At 38.8% G+C, this 17,867-nt stretch overlaps 2 protein-coding genes across 5 annotated transcripts in view; one reads left to right on the top strand and one right to left on the bottom strand.

Annotated features, from left to right (window-relative positions):
• Nucleotides 1-4,445: 4,445 nt before the first annotated feature.
• LOC115231261 (ankyrin repeat-containing protein P1E11.10-like) lies at nt 4,446-17,686 on the bottom strand. 3 transcript variants are annotated; one of them, XM_029801324.2, is made up of 4 exons: nt 17,570-17,686; nt 17,477-17,514; nt 6,051-6,301; nt 4,446-4,706 (listed from the first exon to the last, which is right to left on the bottom strand). In XM_029801324.2, exons 2-4 carry the CDS (start codon nt 17,489-17,491, stop codon nt 4,658-4,660), a joined length of 315 nt encoding a protein of 104 aa, XP_029657184.1. In that variant the 5' UTR covers nt 17,492-17,514; nt 17,570-17,686; the 3' UTR covers nt 4,446-4,657. The 3 variants fall into 3 exon arrangements, with proteins under 3 accessions (XP_029657184.1, XP_036355904.1, XP_029657183.1); XM_036500011.1 differs by having other exon boundaries at nt 17,477-17,517; nt 17,565-17,668; XM_029801323.2 differs by having other exon boundaries at nt 17,477-17,650.
• The window catches only part of LOC115231260, a 37,944-nt gene continuing 29,420 nt past the window's right edge, over nt 9,344-17,867 (top strand). Inside the window, exon 1 of one of the 2 annotated variants that reach the window (XM_029801321.2) lies at nt 9,344-9,419. Coding sequence is in view for 1 of the 2 variants with exons in the window: in XM_036500010.1 (XP_036355903.1) it covers nt 13,750-13,833 (84 nt within the window). In the remaining variant the exon portion in view is untranslated. Of the gene's footprint in view, nt 9,420-13,734; nt 13,834-17,867 lie in introns of those variants that run through there. The other variant, XM_036500010.1, reaches the window with a different exon arrangement.

The following is a 17,867-nucleotide window of genomic DNA, read 5'->3' as shown; positions in this document are numbered from 1 at the left end:
TGCACGTCTGATCCCATCCTCTATGAGTTGAGTTGGGTAATGTCTGTCAATTAAGGTTTTTGAGTTCTCAAACAGTGATACACATAAACCAAAACATAAAAAACAAAGAATAAATATAATTAATATACAAAATATATATAAAATCTAAAATTTAAAATTTGAAATTTTATAATTCATATTTATAGATTTTTATATTTAAGTTTTAAATTTATAAATTTTTAAAATTTTAATTTTTTTTCGTAAACTATTAAAAAGTATTAAAGTGTTTAAAATAATAAGTAATATGTAATAAGTAATATGTTTTTACTTATTATATTATATTAAACTTTTTAATACTATTTGATAGTTTAAAAAAATATTTTAAGTTTTAAAAATTTATAAATTTAAAATTTAAAATATAAAAATAAAATAAATTATGAGTATAAATTTAAAAATTAAAAATTTAATAATTTAAATTTTATATTTTATATAGAGCTGACCATGTACGGGCCAAAGGAAAGCATGGACATGCAGCCTACAACAAACTCTCAGAATCTTTCCAGCTTATACTTCCATAAGGCAAACTGGAAACAAGTTGAGAAAGAGATCCTCAAACAAAACTGGCCTGAATGTCTATCCTCGCCAGACATCGACATGAAACTTCAACAATTCATGTCTGTAATGCAAGCCATATGCTACAAATGTGTCCCAGAGAGAAAGGCCACTGTACACAAGAGAAAACACCAGGTCATAGTTCTAGTGCATATACAGCTGCGTGCGAGAACACATACACGCGAGTACTGTCCAAATCTCCGACCAATCACATACAGCTAGCTGGCATTCAATTGGCGTATCAAGTTTCGGGCATTTTGATTGGGTTTTGGATAGAAAATTCACAAAAAACATTTTTTGACTGCTTTGTCGCCATTTTTCAGTGTATTTCAAACAGAAAAAAGTCATTTCTGTTGATTTTTTAATGGCTTTGCAGGGTGACTGGGGAAATGTAAAGATATGCACGACCACCCTTGGACGGTTTTGAATGACCATAGAAAGTGTGAGCCCTCTAACTGAAAAATTGTGCATTTGTATAAAGGACACACACACAGACATTTTGCCGTTTATATATAGAGACTAGCAGTATCGCCCGGCGTTGTTCGGGTTTGTAAGGGAAATAACTATAAAGCATTTTTAGAGAGTTATAGCCAAAAATAGCAAAAAATGCATTAAAAATGGAAAAAATATGATGGTAAATTTTTTTTTTAAATCGTTGACTCTCATCGTAGACATTTTTAGAGAGTTACTTCCCTTATATAATAGCGAAAAAATGCATTAAAATGGAAAAAAAACGATGGTAAATTTTTTTTTTTAAATCGTAGACTCGTGTAGACGCTTTCTTAGCCATTCTGTTTTGGTGTCTTCAAGCCATGAAGTCGTTGTTCTAAAAGACACTGGTCTCCTTGACAACGCATTACGACGTTGATTTCCTTACACTCCCTTCCCCACAGGTGCAGGTGTGAGCGTGGACGCCAACTCCGCCGCCATTGACACACGAAAATTATGCATTAAAATGGAATAAAAATGATGTTAAATTATTTTTTAAATCGTAGACTCATCGTAGACGCGCGCGCTAATATTCAGACGGGCTCGATATGAATCACGACTATAAGCTACCCGAATTTGGTTAAACTGTACCGCAAAATGTGGGAGTAGTTAGGAATCTAAATCGAAGGGGACAGACACTCACACAACTACAGTTTTATATATATAGATATACATAGCGCAGTAGTGGTGAGATATGACAGCAAAGAAAAGCATACATTCACTCTTTGCATGCAATTAGACTCGGAAAGTTCGTGAGGAACCCATTGACCCAATTTGCTGACTTTTCCGATAGCACACAGGTGTCAATGAATGGTTGAATGACCAAATCCAAGCTTCTCTGCTAGTTCCTCAACAGTTACGATGATATTTTGTGTCCACCAGGGTTTTCAGGATGTCCTTGTCGAGTTCTACAGATCTTTCAGGATGAGGCTCGTCTTCTAGGCTGTAGTTTATGGCTCGGGATTTCTGGAACCACCATTGACACTGCCTTACGCTTATTGTCCAATCCCCATATACTGCATTAATATTTCTTGTACTTTGCACACATTTATTTTCTGTTATTCTTTTATATGTTTCAGCCTTGAGGTTGTGGCCATGCTGGATCATGTGTGTGTGTGTGTGTGTGTGTGTGTGTCTATCTGTCTGTCTGTCTGTATGTATATATGTATATGTATGTGTGTGAACAATAATATTTTCAACAGATGTGTTGCAAATGTATCTGATTGTTCTCAAGCTTCAATACTGTGTGTGTATGTGGTGTGTGTATGTATGTATGTATATGTATGTATGTATGTATATGTATGTATGTATGTGTGTATGTATGTATGTTTGTGGTATGTATGTGGTGTGTGTGTGTGTGGTGTGTGTGTGTGTGTGTGTGTGTATGTATGTATGTATGTATGTATGTATGTATGTATGAGTGTATGTTTACTTTATTACTAATTACTCTCTTCCAAGAACATTTTCACTCACTCTTAGCTTCCCATACATTTTACTCATGTATCTATCAGCGTCATAGACAGAATACTTTCACTTTAGTCTTCCTCAAATCACTCTGTCGCTATTTACTTTCATTTTATTCGTTGCCCACTGTGTGTGTGCGTTTGCGTGTGGTGTAAACCAGACTAAGAAAAGCATTTGACACACACACCAGAATGTGAGTTTCTGTAAATTTTGCTTAATTGGAGTTTAAATTTTAAAACTGGACCTGGCATGACGCGATGCATTGTACTCTTAAAATGCCAGGTAAATTGTAATTGAAGAAATGCTATATTGTAGATTTGTATAACTCCCAAAGGGAGGCAGATAAAATCTGCCTTTTATAATAAGAGATAATTTCTACAAACTTTGATACCAAATAACTTGTTTGAATACTAATAAATTTTCATAGCAACTGTTGGTCATTTTCTGAAATAAATTTGATGTAATTGAAATATTTTTGTCTTTAATTTCAGTTGAACCAGTTTTGTTTTCTCCTATCATGAGCGAATCTAATAACAAGTTATTTGGAAGGTGAGAGTCAATGTGTCTTTTCCACAACCACATTTGGATTAAAATCACAAATATACCATTATCTTAATAGGAAAGGATTTATCTACACATCAATAATTAAATTGTAAAATTATGGATTTATTTTTTATATATGCAATCATAAAGTTTTATTTTCTGCTGATAAAAAAATTGCAGTAATTAGTAACTAACAATGATCCTAAAGCTAGAATATAAAATAGAGATAACTCTTACTTGCATTACCAACCCTGAGCTTTATTCAAACACCCCCTACATAAGAGGGGACCTGTCTTAAAACACCACAACAGGTCAAAGTGAAATGCCCACAGGTACATCATATATTACATAGAAAAAGAATCTCTATATGATATATATATCACCGTGACCGACCAGATTATCAGATGTTGCTACACATCACTGGTCACAATGCGCTTCGCATTGTTTTAGCCTTCAAATGACAACAACCTGCTGGCTAAGTGAGCAGGCCAACAGAAGAAAGAGTGAGAGAAAGATGTGGCGAAAGAGTACAGCAGGGATCGCTACCACCCCCTGCTGGATCCTCGTGGAACTTTGGGTGTTTTTGCTCAATAAACACTCACAACGCCCGGTCTGAGAATTGAAACCGTGATCCTACGACCGCGAGTCCGCTGCCCTAACCACTGGGCCATTGCGTCTCCACATATGATATACTCTTTTACTTGTTTCAGTCATTTGACTGCAGCTATGCTGGAGCACCGCCTTTTAGTCGAGCAAATCGACCCCAGGACTTATTCTTTATAAGCCTAGTACTTATTCTATCAGTCTCTTTTGCCGAACCGCTAAGTAACGGGGACGTAAACATACCAGCATCGGTTGTCAAGCGATGTTGGGGGAACAAACACACACATATATATATATATATACATATATATGCATATATACGACAGGCTTCTTTTAGTTTCCGTCTACCAAATCCACTCACAAGGCTTTGGTCGCCCGAGGCTATAGTAGAAGACAGTTGCCCAAGGTGCCAAGCAGTGGTACTGAACCCGGAACCGTGTGGTTAAATGAAGGTAGATAACTATGAATATATGAGAGGATCTTAAAACTGTTTACACAATAATGGGGAGGAGGTTAGATACACAGCAACAACAACAAATAAACATTTCAAAGTTTATCTTTATTTCAAAAGTTAATTTCTAAGAAGAAAGGGACCAATTCAGGAAGGGAATCTCTTATGTTGTTGATAGATTTGCTAGAATTAGTAGCCAAATCCAGCTCAATTCAATTATCACATTGGACAATGTGATTCTGGGTTCCCTACACTAAGGATAAAGTCAGGAGGGTCCTGGCTGGAAGGCATTTGATCAGGAGTCTCTGTTTAGTCAAGGTTGACCTTGAACTAAACAATTGCAGCATTTACACACAAGTTCACTTTTCTTCTGATGGTAGACATTGAAGTGCCTCAAAGCATTCAGCTTCCTCAAGAGCTTTTCTGAGTGTTTTGAGTGTTCGTCTCTCTGGATCACAACTTGTGTACCATGTGTGCAGCATCTGGAAGCTCTGCTCTTTAGTGTTAAAAGGATAGTCATGCTTGATAATCCCCAGTTGGACATTTCTGATTCCTAAATTCCTGCCTGCAAAACATAAAACAATGAGAAATAATTTCAAAATCATTAACGATTACATAAAAGATGTGTACTGTAGTTTGTCATAAATGTAACAAATAAATTATGTCAATGAGAAATAGTTATGAAACATAAAAAAAAAATAAAAGATGTTGTTCTCTGGTGGTTAGGACAGTGGACTCGCAGTCGGGGGATCGTGGTTTCGATTCCCAGACCGGGCGTTGTGTGTGTTTATTGAGCGAAAACACCTAAAGCTCCATGAGGCTCCGGCAGGAGGTGGTAGTGATCCCTGTTGTACTCAGAAGTGGAGGCGCAATGGCCCAGTGGTTTGGGCAGCAGACTCGCGGTTGAAGGATCGCGGTTTTGATTCCCAGGTCGGGCGTTGTGTGTGTTTATTGAGCGAAAACACCTAAAGCTCCGGCAGGGGGTGGTGGCGACCCCTGTTGTACTCTTTCGCTCCAACTTTCTCTCACCCTTTCTTCCTGTTTCCTGTCCCCGACTTCCTATGCAACCACTGAGCCTGGATGCGCATTCATCCATCCGTCGATGCTCTCGGTGTCAGGGGTTGACCTGCTTTCTCTTCTGCGGGTCTTACGAATAGCAAAGGACCACATTTTGGACTTCTCCCATCTTGCGTGCTCTGGGATGAAGAGCGTTCGCTCAACAGCAACACCAACAATAATAATTATGATAGAGACCGAGACCTTTGGAAGTATGCTGTGCGTGAGAAGACCCGGCAAGCCAAGTGAGACCATAACCCGTGGCCTCTACCTGGGATATAGACAGTCCACTTATGCATACCTTTTCTTCTTGGGACATAAAATTCTACTTGTGAAGACCTGTTGAGGCAAGTGAAATCAAATAAGAAATCAAAATCAAGATCAAAATCGAATCGATCAACATCAAGAACCATCCAAACGTGGCCGTTGCCAGTGCCGCCAGACTGGCTCCCGTGCCAGTGGCACTTAAAAAGCACCATCCGATCGTGGCCGTTGCCAACCTCGCCTGGCATGTAAAAGCACCACTACACTCACGGAGTGGTTGGCGTTAGGAAGGGCATCCAGCTGTAGAAACATTAACAGAATAGACTGGGCTTGGTGCAGCCTTCTGGCTTCCCAGACCCCAGTTGAACCGTCCAACCCATGCCAGCATGGAAAGCGGACACTAAATGATGATGATGATGATGACTTAATGTAAATAGATTACAGTGTCATTAGAATGTGAGAGAGAGAGAGTTGAAGCACGACGTCCCATGGTGGGATTATGACATGAATGACTCAAAACAAGAAAACAAACGTTATTGAAAACATTAAAGAAACAGATTTGGATAATCCAAATCCATTGGGGACTTACTCTTGAACTGCCAGATGGAGAGGAGTGTCACCATCTTTGTCCACTTTATTGGCATTGTTGCCATTTTGTTGTAGAAGTTTAGCTGTGTCTGTGTGTCCATTCCGACAGGCAAGATGGAGAGGTGTCCAAGCAGCGTTGGTCATAGCACTGACAACAGTGCCATTCTGTTGTTGAGGTTTTACAACGTCTGTGAGTCCATTAGGAGAGACAACACATAGAGGTGTCCGACCTTTATTATTTCGCTGAGTGACCTAAAAAAGATAAACAATAAAGATATTAAAGATGGCGTCAAGTGGAGGGGTGGAGGCAGCGCAAAAATGAAAAATTTCAGAAAAAGAGAAAGAATCAGATTAATAAACAGGTGGAATGAAGTTGGAGAGGAGTAAATAAATGAGGTTCATATCGTACCTGTACACGCAGACACACACACACACATATATATATATATACATATATATATATATATATATATTATATATATATATATATACGTGGCCATGATAGATCGTTAGCTCCTACACACATTTTTTCTCTCCTTGCTTTTTTTCTGTGTATCTTTCGGTCGAAGAGCGTAGACTCGAAACGTAAAAGACTTTTTCTGTTTCTATTCCTGAGCGCCATACTAATACATTTATTTGTTTGTACTCCACCTGCCTTCGTCTTTTGTTTATTTTCGTAAATCTTCCCGTTATATATATATATGTATATATATATATATATTAATAAATAAAACATATGCATATATATAAGCATATATATATGTACCTACCTCTACATGTACATATACATGCATATATGGGGTACAGGACACCAAAAAGAACGTCGAACACAATGAGAAACGAAAACATAGACACAAACCAAAGGAACTGGACATTTTTTTAAACAACGAAAAAATAGAGTACAGGACAATTAGCACAAAGAAAAAAACCCCTTCTTCAGTCGCTATGGTTTCATCTACTCTACGTTTCGAAGGTGAAAGCGAGACGTATCTTCGACAAGAAACTTTCCTTCCTGCGAAAAGCAAATATACATACATATACAGTTTCACACATATATATACATACGTGTTTTATATTTTCACTGGTCACTTGTTTATGTATTTTTGTGTATATACGTGTTTAAGTGTGTATATATTTGTGTATGTATGTATAGGTCTCATCATCATCATCATCGTTTAACATCCGCTTTCCATGCTGTCATGGGTTGGACGGTTTGACTGAGGACTGGTGAGCCAGAGGCTGCACCAGGCTCAATCTGGTAATGGAAGCTATCCACTACTTCTAGGTTTTCTCCCTGGAATGTGACAGAAGCTGTTCTCTGCGCATTTTCTGTGTTTATTGCACCTGAGCATCTGCCACATACAAAAACTATCTTCCCAGTTAGTCTTCCTTTGATATTACTGCACCTCTTATGTGTCTATACCTTACACTGGGTACATCTTATGGAGTTTCTACCTTCGCCTTTTCTACAGATCGAGCAGGGACATCTGACGGGATTTGTGGTTTGTCTGCCTTCCTACTTATTAAGACTTTGGTTTTAGCTAGGTTGACTCTAAGGCCCTTTGATTCTAATCCTTGCTTCGACACCTGAACCTTTTCCTCTAGTTCTGACAGTGACTCAGTAACTAGAGCAAGGTCATCAGCATAGAGGAGCTCCCAGGGGCATCATGTCTTGAATTCCTCTGTTATTGCCTGGAGGACTATGATGAATAAGCGGGGGCTAAGGACAGATACTTGGTGGACCCCTACCCCTACTCGGAATTCTTCTCTATACTCGTTGCCAACCCTCACCTTACTGACAGCGTCCCTGTATGTGGCTTGCACAGCTCTCACTAACCATTCACCTATCCCTAGTTTCCTCATTGAGCACCAGATAAGGGATCGAAGGACCCTGTCAAAGGCTTTCTCCATGTCAACGAAAGCCAGGTACAGAGGTTTATCTTTGGCTAGGTATTTCTCCTGCAACTGTCTTACCAGAAATATAGCATCAGTGGTACTTTTCCCTGGCACGAAACCAAACTGCATCTCATCTAAACTGACTCTCTCCCTAATTAGTTGGGCTATGACCCTCTCCGTGACCTTCATCACCTGATCCAACAACTTGATATCACTGTAATTATTTGCATCTAAAGCATCACCTTTATCTTTGTAGCCAATTTTTGCCAATTTATTTGCAGATTCGTATTCCCCGTAGCCGAAAAAGGGGATTTGTGTGCAAAAAGAAAAAAAAAATTAAAGAAAGGGTGGTTTTGGCGGGGTACAAAACGAAGTCTTGCAGCAACTTTTATTTTAAAAATATGGATCATCAGTTATGAGGAAACAAAAATTTGGGGCACTAAACTGTATGTATATATCATATACAGATACTATTTAAGAAGAGTGGTCCCGGTGCGCGCACTCACGTATCCGCGCTAGCTAGTCGTGACTGGTCGATCCTTACTTTGTGTTTTTGTTTTATTTACTTTGCTAGGTAGTCGTTGTAGGATCGACTAGTCACGACTAGCTAGCGCGGATGCGCGCACCTGGACCACTCTTCTTAAATAGTACCTCATATACATATAACACACACACACACACACATATATATATATATATCTTTATTACCCACAAGGGGCTAAACACAGAGGGGACAAACAAGGACAGACAAACGGATTAAGTCGATTACATCGACCCCAGTACGCAACTGGTACTTAATTTATCGACCCCGAAAAGATGAAAGGCAAAGTCGACCTCGGCGGAATTTGAACTCAGAACGTAGCCGCAGACGAAATACTGCTAAGTGTTATTTATTTTTTACATTAATCTTAATCTTATTTCCGAAATATAACAATAAAAAAATCTTACACAACAAATATATAACACACACACACACACACACACACATATATAAACACACACACACATATAAACACACACACACACACATATAAACACACACGCACACATATAAACACACACACACACACATATAAATACACACACACACACACACACAAACACATATATATATATATAATCAATAATTAAGGGTAAAATCAATTAGTTATTAATCAATTTTACCAAGTAGTGTTCAGTATGTAAAGGGACCATTCAAGGTGTATTCAAAATATTACGTTATATAATTAGGGCTCAGTAAAATAATTTACTTTGCCACATACTGAAATTTTTAGAAATAGCAGCCAAAAAGTCTTTAAATACACAAATATATCGCTTTACCTTTTCTCTCTCCCCCTCTCTCTACAAACACACACACACACACACACACACAAAAATGAAACGTACTTTCGGCGCCGAAAGTTACAAAGGGAAACTGCTTTAGTGTTTCAATTCTATTCTGCAATCCGGGATTAATATTCAGTGACTCGAACAGGTATGAAAACTTTTATTTTGTTTTAATATTATAATTTTACTCGTTTCATACACAAACTAACGTATTTTTCTTTTTAGATCAATTATTTATCCTTATTTACCTCTCCACTGACTTCGGTACCACTCGAACTTCTATAAGTTCTGCCTTTTTCACTTATTTATTTCAAACTTCTTTCAATTTTCAATTTAATGTAATCCACACTCTCTTGAAAATATGTTGGCGATCTTTCGTCTCTAGTAGACCTTTCCGTCGATTTTCGTAATACATATGGGCTTGCGGGAACTTTTGAAGTAATGAGAGCGAAAGAGACTAAGAGAAAGCGATTGTATGACGAGGGAAGTTCTTTTGAAGTTACCGTGCATGGCAAGCATTGATGTATGTGTGTGTGTGTGTGTGTGTTTGATGGGGTGTGTGGGAGACAGACAGTATGTTGTGTAAGTGAAGTGCTTCTGTTAGTAGTAATGAGAGCGAAAGAGACTAAGAGAAAGCGATTGTATGACGAGGGAAGTTCTTTTGAAGTTACCGTGCATGGGAAGCATTGATGTACATTGTGTGTGTGTGTGTGTTTGATGGGTGTGTGGGAGACAGACAGTATGTTGTGTAAGTGAAGTGCTTCTGTTAGTAGTAATGAGAGCGAAAGAGACTAAGAGAAAGCGATTGTATGACGAGGGAAGTTCTTTTGAAGTTACCGTGCATGGGAAGCATTGATGTACATGTGTGTGTGTGTGTGTGTGCTTGATGGGGTGTGGGAGACAGACAGTATGTTGTGCAAGTGAAGTGCTTCTGTTAGTGTGTGTGAAGAGACAGTAATGTGTGAAAGAAAGAGATAACTGAAATTTTTTACTCGGTGTATGTGTATATGTATGTATGTATATTACTTCAAAAGTTCTCGCAAGCCCATATGTAAAAAAAAATATTTTTTTTTAACGGAAATCGACGGAAAGGTCTACTAGAGACGAAAGATCGCCAAAATATGTTTCTGCAAAATGTTATCCAAAAATATGGTAGAAAGAAAGAAAGAAAGAAAGAGCAAAAGGGTGGGGTAGCGGTTGAAATTTCCGAGGTTTCCGCCGCACCCTGTTTTCCGAACCGAAAAAAAGGTTTTTGTGGCATATCACGAGATTCGTTTAACGAAAAGACAAAAAAAAATTACGATTCCTGGATATGGGTGGGTGGGGCGGTTTGCCACCCACACCTTTTTCCGAACAAAAATAAGGGGTTTGCAGCATATTAGGAGGCCAGGTCATTTTGTTGTTTTATTTTGTAAATATGTGGCAAAAATACGGACATTATGATTCGGACAAAAATTTCAAAACATTTCTGTACTTACGGTTACGGGGTTAGGGTTTTAGGGTCAGGATTAGGGTTAGGGTTTTAAGGTTAATGTTAGGGGAAAAAAAGTAGAAGTTGGAAGGGGTGGAAATTTTCACAATGCCGATTTTCGGTAATTTTCCGGAACATCCGTATCCGAAAACGGGGATTTTTGGCAAAAAATAATTTTTTAATAAACAAATTTGGGAGAAAATGGGTGGGGGGCAGAAGGGCGATCTTTCGTCTCTAGTAGACCTTTCTGTCGATTTCCGTAAAAAAAAATTTTTTTTTTACATATGGGCTTGCGGGAACTTTTGAAGTAATATACATACATATACACATACACCGAGTACAAAATTTCAGTTATCTCTTTCTTTCACACATTACTCTGTCTCTTCACACACACTAACAGAAGCACTTCACTTACACAACATACTGTCTGTCTCCCCACACCCCATCAAACACACACACACACATATGTACATCAATGCTTCACATGCACGGTAACTTCAAAAGAACTTCCCTCGTCATACAATCGCTTTCTCTTAGTCTCTTTCGCTCTCATTACTTCAAAAGTTCCCGCAAGCCCATATGTAAAAAAAAAAAAAAAATTTTTTTACGGAAATCGACGGAAAGGTCTACTATAGACGAAAGATCGCCGGCAGAAGTCTTTCCTCTAATTTCCCCACACCCTATCCCCATCTTTTTTCTTTTAATTTTCACTTTCTTCGAATTTTTCTTCAGTCCGAAAGGAGGTTATTTGTCATTTGGTTTCATTTCAGATTTTCTGAGAAATCATCTAAAGTCGCACCTTCCCGCTTTCCGCATGCATAGAATTCTCTTGAAATAGCAAACGGAAAATATCAAGCCCTCACCAGAGAATTTGATATGCTAGAAATAACAACTAAAAGTTGAGGATCTTTTCGGTTTGAACGGCAGTTTTTTTTCTAGCGGTCTCATATGAAATTGTCACCCAAAATTATGACCCTAGTATCGATCTATTGCATTTCAATCTGTTTTAGGGTTAGGGGTTGGGGGAAGGGTATCTTTTTTACTTCAAAAATGTAAATAAACCCAATCTGTTTCTTAAACGAGGGACATATTCATACGGCACAGAATGTTTTTTTTACCTCAATAGACGTCATTGATTGGTTGAAATTGCAGAAATTGAAGAAGAACAACAACAAATATCTTACAAAGTATAGAATTTTCTCAATAAAGCCAAGAGAAAAAGATGTTTTATAAACACATTCTACCAGTATAGGAAGTTTAAAAGTGTTTAGTTACGTGGAAATTATTTTAAAAAACTGCCGGTCAAACAGAAAAGATCCAATATATTTTTTTTGTGCATGCGAAAATTTCTCTTCAAACGTTCAAATTTTGGCGCCAAAATTAACGGCTAGAAATAACAGCTAAACGCCTTGTATTGTGCATATTGAATATGTTCGTTTGCGCATGCGTACCTAGATTTCTCCTCAACCGTTCAAATTTTCCCCTCCAAAATAACGGCTAAGTCTTGTTTTACGTATTGAGTATGTTTGTTTGCACACGTAGATTTTTACCTTGCTTCTCAACCACACGGTTCCGCGTTCAGTCCTTACGCCGGGCGAAATGCTTAGCAGTATTTCGGCTGCCGTTACGTTGTGAGTTCAAATTCCGCCGAGGTCGGCTTTGCCTTTCATCCTTTCGGGGTCGATAAATTAAGCACCAGTTACGCACTGGGGTCGATGTAATCGACGTAATACCTATGTCTGTCCTTGTTTGTCCCCTCTATGTTTAGCCCCTTGTGGGTAATAAAGAAATAGGTATTTCGTCTGCCGTTACGTTGTGAGTTCAAATTCCGCCGAGGTCGACTTTGCCTTTCATCCTTTCGGGGTCGATAAATTAAGCACCAGTTACGCACTGGGGTCGATGTAATCGACTTAATACCTATGTCTGTCCTTGTTTGTCCCCTCTATGTTTAGCCCCTTGTGGGTAGTAAAGAAATAGGTATTTCGTCTGCCGTTACGTTGTGAGTTCAAATTCCGCCAAGGTCGACTTTGCCTTTCATCCTTTCGGGGTTGATAAATTAAGTACCAGTTACGCACTGGGGTCGATGTAATCGACTTAATCCCTTTGTCTGTCCTTGTTTGTCCCCTCTATGTTTAGCCCCTTGTGGGTAGTAAAGAAATAGGTATTTCGTCTGCGGTTACGTTGTGAGTTCAAATTCCGCCGAGGTCGATTTGCCTTTCATCCTTTCGTGGTGGATAAATTAAGCACCAGTTACGCACTGAGGTCGATGTAATCGACTCAATACCTATGTCTGTCCTTGTTTGTCCCCTCTATGTTTAGCCCCTTGTGGGTAATAAAGAAATAGGTATTTCGTCTGCCGTTACGTTGTGAGTTCAAATTCCGCCGAGGTCGACTTTACCTTTCATCCTTTCGTGGTCGATAAATTAAGCACCAGTTACGCACTGAGGTCGATGTAATCGACTTAATACCTATGTCTGTCCTTGTTTGTCCCCTCTATGTTTAGCCCCTCGTGGGTAGTAAAGAAATAGGTATTTCGTCTGCTGTTACGTTGTGAGTTCAAATTCCGCCGAGGTCTTCTTTGCCTTTCATCCTTTCGGAGTCAATAAATTAAGTACCAGTTACGTACTGGAGTCGATGTAATCGACTTAATACCTATGTTTGTCCCCTCTAAGTTTAGCCCCTTGTGGGTTATAAAGAAATAGGTATTATTTGTTACTTTCACCCGCACGATTTTCACTAATAAAGAAAAAAAAAAACTCGGATTTTTTGCGTAGATTAAAGTACCCTGACCCCCTTATTTTTGTTCAGAAGAAGTGGAGAAGGGAGATCGGACCCCAAACTTTTTCTTTTATTTTTCGTTGAATGAATTCCGGTGACCTCCTATTATGCCACAAACCTTTCTTTTGGTTCTTAAAACGGGGTGCAAAGTTATGCAGACATTCTAGGTTGCTGATTATATGAAGACAGAAGATTAAACCTGCACCATGTTCCGGGTAGAAAAGCAGAGATGTTGGAGGCGGTCATAAAGGGAACTGTAGAATCAGAATCCCATTATATTTACAGTCGACTGGGACACAATCTCCAATTCACAGTACAGTGAATCATTCTCATAATTTTTATTTCTTTGCTACCCACAAGGGGCTAAACACAGAGAGGACAAACAAACGGATTAAGTCGATTATATCGACCCCAGTGCGAAACTGGTACTTATTTAATCGACCCCGAAAGGATGAAAGGCAAAGTTGACTTCGGCGGAATTTGAACTCAGAACGTAACGACAGACGAAATACTGCTAAGCATTTCGGCCAGCATGCTAACGTTTCTTATTTCTTTATTACCCACAAGGGGCTAAACGTAGAGGGGACAAACAAGGACAGACATAGGTATTAAGTCGATTACATCGACCCCAGTGCGTAACTGGTACTTAATTTATCGACCCCGAAAGGATGAAAGGCAAAGTCGACCTCGGCGGAATTTGAACTCAGAACGGAAAGACGGACGAAATACCGCTAAGCATTTCGCCCTGTGCGCTAACGTTTCTGCCAGCTCGCCGCCTTAGTAGACGACATAGTATATCCTCACAACTCACACCTTCGTTCGTGACATAGATAACGAAGCTAGGCCGGAACAGAGGGCGAACGATCTCTTCTCACACCGATACTCTGAATCCGAATATCGAAGGATCGCCCTTATTTTGATGCAATATTTCTGTGAACAGTTCTGTCGGCAATTTTTTATTTTTATTTTACTTTTTTACTTGTTTCAGTCATTTGACTGCGGCCATGCTGGAGCACCGCCTTTAGTCGAGCAAATCGACCCCGGGACTTATTCTTTGTAAGCCCAGTACTTATTCTATCGGTGTCTTTTGCCGAACCGCTAAGTGACGGCGACGTAAACACACCAGCATCGGTTGTCAAGCAATCCTAGGGAGACAAACACTGACACACAAACACACACACATACATACATATATATATATATATACGACAGGCTTCTTTCAGTTTCCGTCTACCAAATCCACTCACAAGGCATTGGTCGGCCCGGGGCTATTTTTTCTCAGACTTGGGCGCGCAAACGAAGGATCGTTGCAAATCGACATCGAATATATATACATAACTTACGCAGTCTTCATTACGAAATATAGCAAATAATTCCATAGTAACACTATATGAAAATAGATTGTGGCATAGCATTAAAATTGAAATAGATAGGGGTTAGGTTGAGATTTAGAGGGGGGGCGGGGGGAATCGTTAAGCCACGGAAAAAAATATTTCCGCAGACACTCAGCTGTTATTTCTAGCATATTGGGTTATCAGGTGATGGCTTGAAAGCGGGAAGAAGTGGGAAAAAGAAACACGGGAGGTTTTTGGAAGAAAATCCATAATTAGAAATCCCCCCCTTCCCCCCAGATTTGTTATCTGTATTTTTCCAACGTAGATTTAAAAAAAGGCAATCTTTCGTCTTTGGTAGACCTTTCCGTCGATTTCCGTAAAAAAAAATTTTTTTTTTTTTTTTTTACATATGGGCTTGCGGGAACTTTTGAAGTAATGAGAGCGAAAGAGACTAAGAGAAAGCGATTGTATGACGAGGGAAGTTCTTTTGAAGTTACCGTCCAGGGGAAGCATTGATGTACATGTGTGTGTGTGTGTGTTTGATGGGGTGTGGGAGACAGACAGTATGTTGTGTAAGTGAAGTGCTTCTGTTAGTGTGTGTGAAGAGACAGAGTAATGTGTGAAAGAGAAAGAGATAACTGAAATTTTTTACTCGGTGTATGTGTATATGTATGTATGCATGTATGTGTGTGTGTGTATGTATGTATGTGTATGTAGATTACTTCAAAAGTTCCCGCAAGCCCATATGTAAAAAAAAAATTTTTTTCACGGAAATCGACGGAAAGGTCTACTAGAGACGAAAGATCGCAAAAAAAAAAAGTTTGAAGGAAGTGAAAAATGGGGCGGGGAGAAGAAATAAACTTTTGAAAACTGGCGCAGGAGTGGCTTTGTGGTAAGAAGCTTGCTTCTCAACCACATGTTTCTGGGTTCAGTCCCACTGCGTGGTATCTTGGGCAAGTGTCTTCTACTATAGCCTCGGGCCGACCAAAGCCTTGTGAGTGGATTTGGTAGACGGAAACTGAAAGAAACCCGCCGTATGTATATATATATATATGTATGTATGTATATATATATATATATATGTATATATATATATATATATGTATGTATATATATATATATATGTATGTATATATATATATATATATATATATATATAGTGTGTGTGTGTACGTGTTTATTGTTTGTGTCTGTGTTTGTCTCACCCACCATCACTTGAAAACTGATGTTGGTGTGTTTACATCCCAGTCACTTTGCGGCTCGGCAAGGAGAGACCGGTAGAATAATGGAATGGATTATTCGACGAAAGGTGGTGCTCCAGCATGGCGGAGTCAAATGACTGAAACAAGTAAAAGAGTAAAGAGAGGTGGGTTTTTTTGTTTTTTTTTTTAGCCAAATCGTAATCTCCTCCATCGGAAATATAGACACCCGAATAAATTTTGGGAAAGAAAGATACCCCCGACCCCCAAAAAGACAGAAGATGAGATATATTTACACCTAACCTCCGCCGCTTTCAGGTGGTGTATATTACGGTCATATCATTTGCCAATTTGGCGATCTAGTAGACCTTTCCGTCGATTTCCGTAAAAAAATTTTTTTTTACATATGGGCTTGCGGGAACTTTTGAAGTAATATACATACATATACACATACACCGAGTAAAAAATTTCAGTTATCTCTTTCTTTCACACATTACTCTGTCTCTTCACACACACTAACAGAAGCACTTCACTTACACAACATACTGTCTGTCTCCCACACCCCATCAAACACACACATGTACATCAATGCTTTGATAACTTCAAAAGAAATTCCCTCGTCATACAATCGCATTCTCTTAGTCTCTTTCGCTCTCATTACTTCAAAAGTTCCCGCAAGCCCATATGTAAAATAAAAAAAAAAATTTTTTTACGGAAATCGACGGAAAGGTCTACTAGAGACGAAAGATTGCCGTTTTATAAACACATTCTACCAGTATACGAAGTTTTTAAAAGTGTTTAGTTACGTGGAAATTATTTTTAAAAAACTGCCGGTCAAACGGAAAAGATCCGAAAGTTATCTAAGTAAATCTCTCTCTATATAAACGGAAGTTTGTCTGTGCGTGTTTCTGTGTGTCTGTTTTCTCGTACCCTCACTCTGACCACGGCTTTCAACCGATTCTGATGAAACTTGACACACACATAGCCCAATGTCATAATTCAAAACTAACGCAGCGAAAATTTTGAAAAGTTCCCCCAGTTCTGAAAAAAATCGATAATTCGACATGGGGTCGAGAATCAAAAAAAATAAACCACAGACTGTCTAGGGGACGCAACTCAACCTTTTTTTACTCTCAAAAAAAAATTTACCATAATTTTTTTTCTATTTTTTTGCTATTTTTTGGCTATAACTCTCTAAAAATGCTTTATAGTTATTTCCCTTACAAACCTGAGCAACGCCGGGCGATACTGCTAGTTCGTTATAACCGCAATTTACACGCTCTGAAGGGATTTTGTGAAGAACTTCATTAAAAAAATGTCCGGATAAAATTCTGGTTTAAACATTCCATATAACCACTCAAAACTTTTTACGTTTTATCATCCATTCATTCACAAAGAATTTCACAATTTTATAGTCACTTGCCTTAGTCAATACCATATTAATTCCACGGATTAGTAGTCCAGGTAATATAGTCCGTAAGATCTAAAAGTAAGGCCAGAATGTAGGCAAGTAGGCAAAGTATCAAGCCTCCGTTTTTATATACAGCAGCAAACATCAAGTCAAGAGATGGAAGCCTGCCTCTTTCCATCTGCAAGATGCCACGTATCATGGGCGTGGCCAAGTTCCTGTTATGTGACACTAAGTCATCATAATTTACGGGCGTGGCCACTTCCTGTTACGGGATGCTAAGTTGTACAAGGGAGATAACCTCCACTTGAATTCAAGGAATCATAATTTATGGGCGTGGCCAGTTCCTGTTGCGCAGTTAACAAAACCTTGCTTTGGCCTCGTGTTGTTCCCTCTACGTTAGCCA

This window comes from Octopus sinensis, unplaced genomic scaffold (genome assembly GCF_006345805.1).
Source record: "Octopus sinensis unplaced genomic scaffold, ASM634580v1 Contig17993, whole genome shotgun sequence".
Taxonomy (NCBI): Eukaryota; Metazoa; Mollusca; class Cephalopoda; order Octopoda; family Octopodidae; genus Octopus; species Octopus sinensis.
The sequence above is the reverse complement of the archived record's forward strand: the minus strand, read 5'-3'. Positions and strand labels throughout refer to the sequence as shown.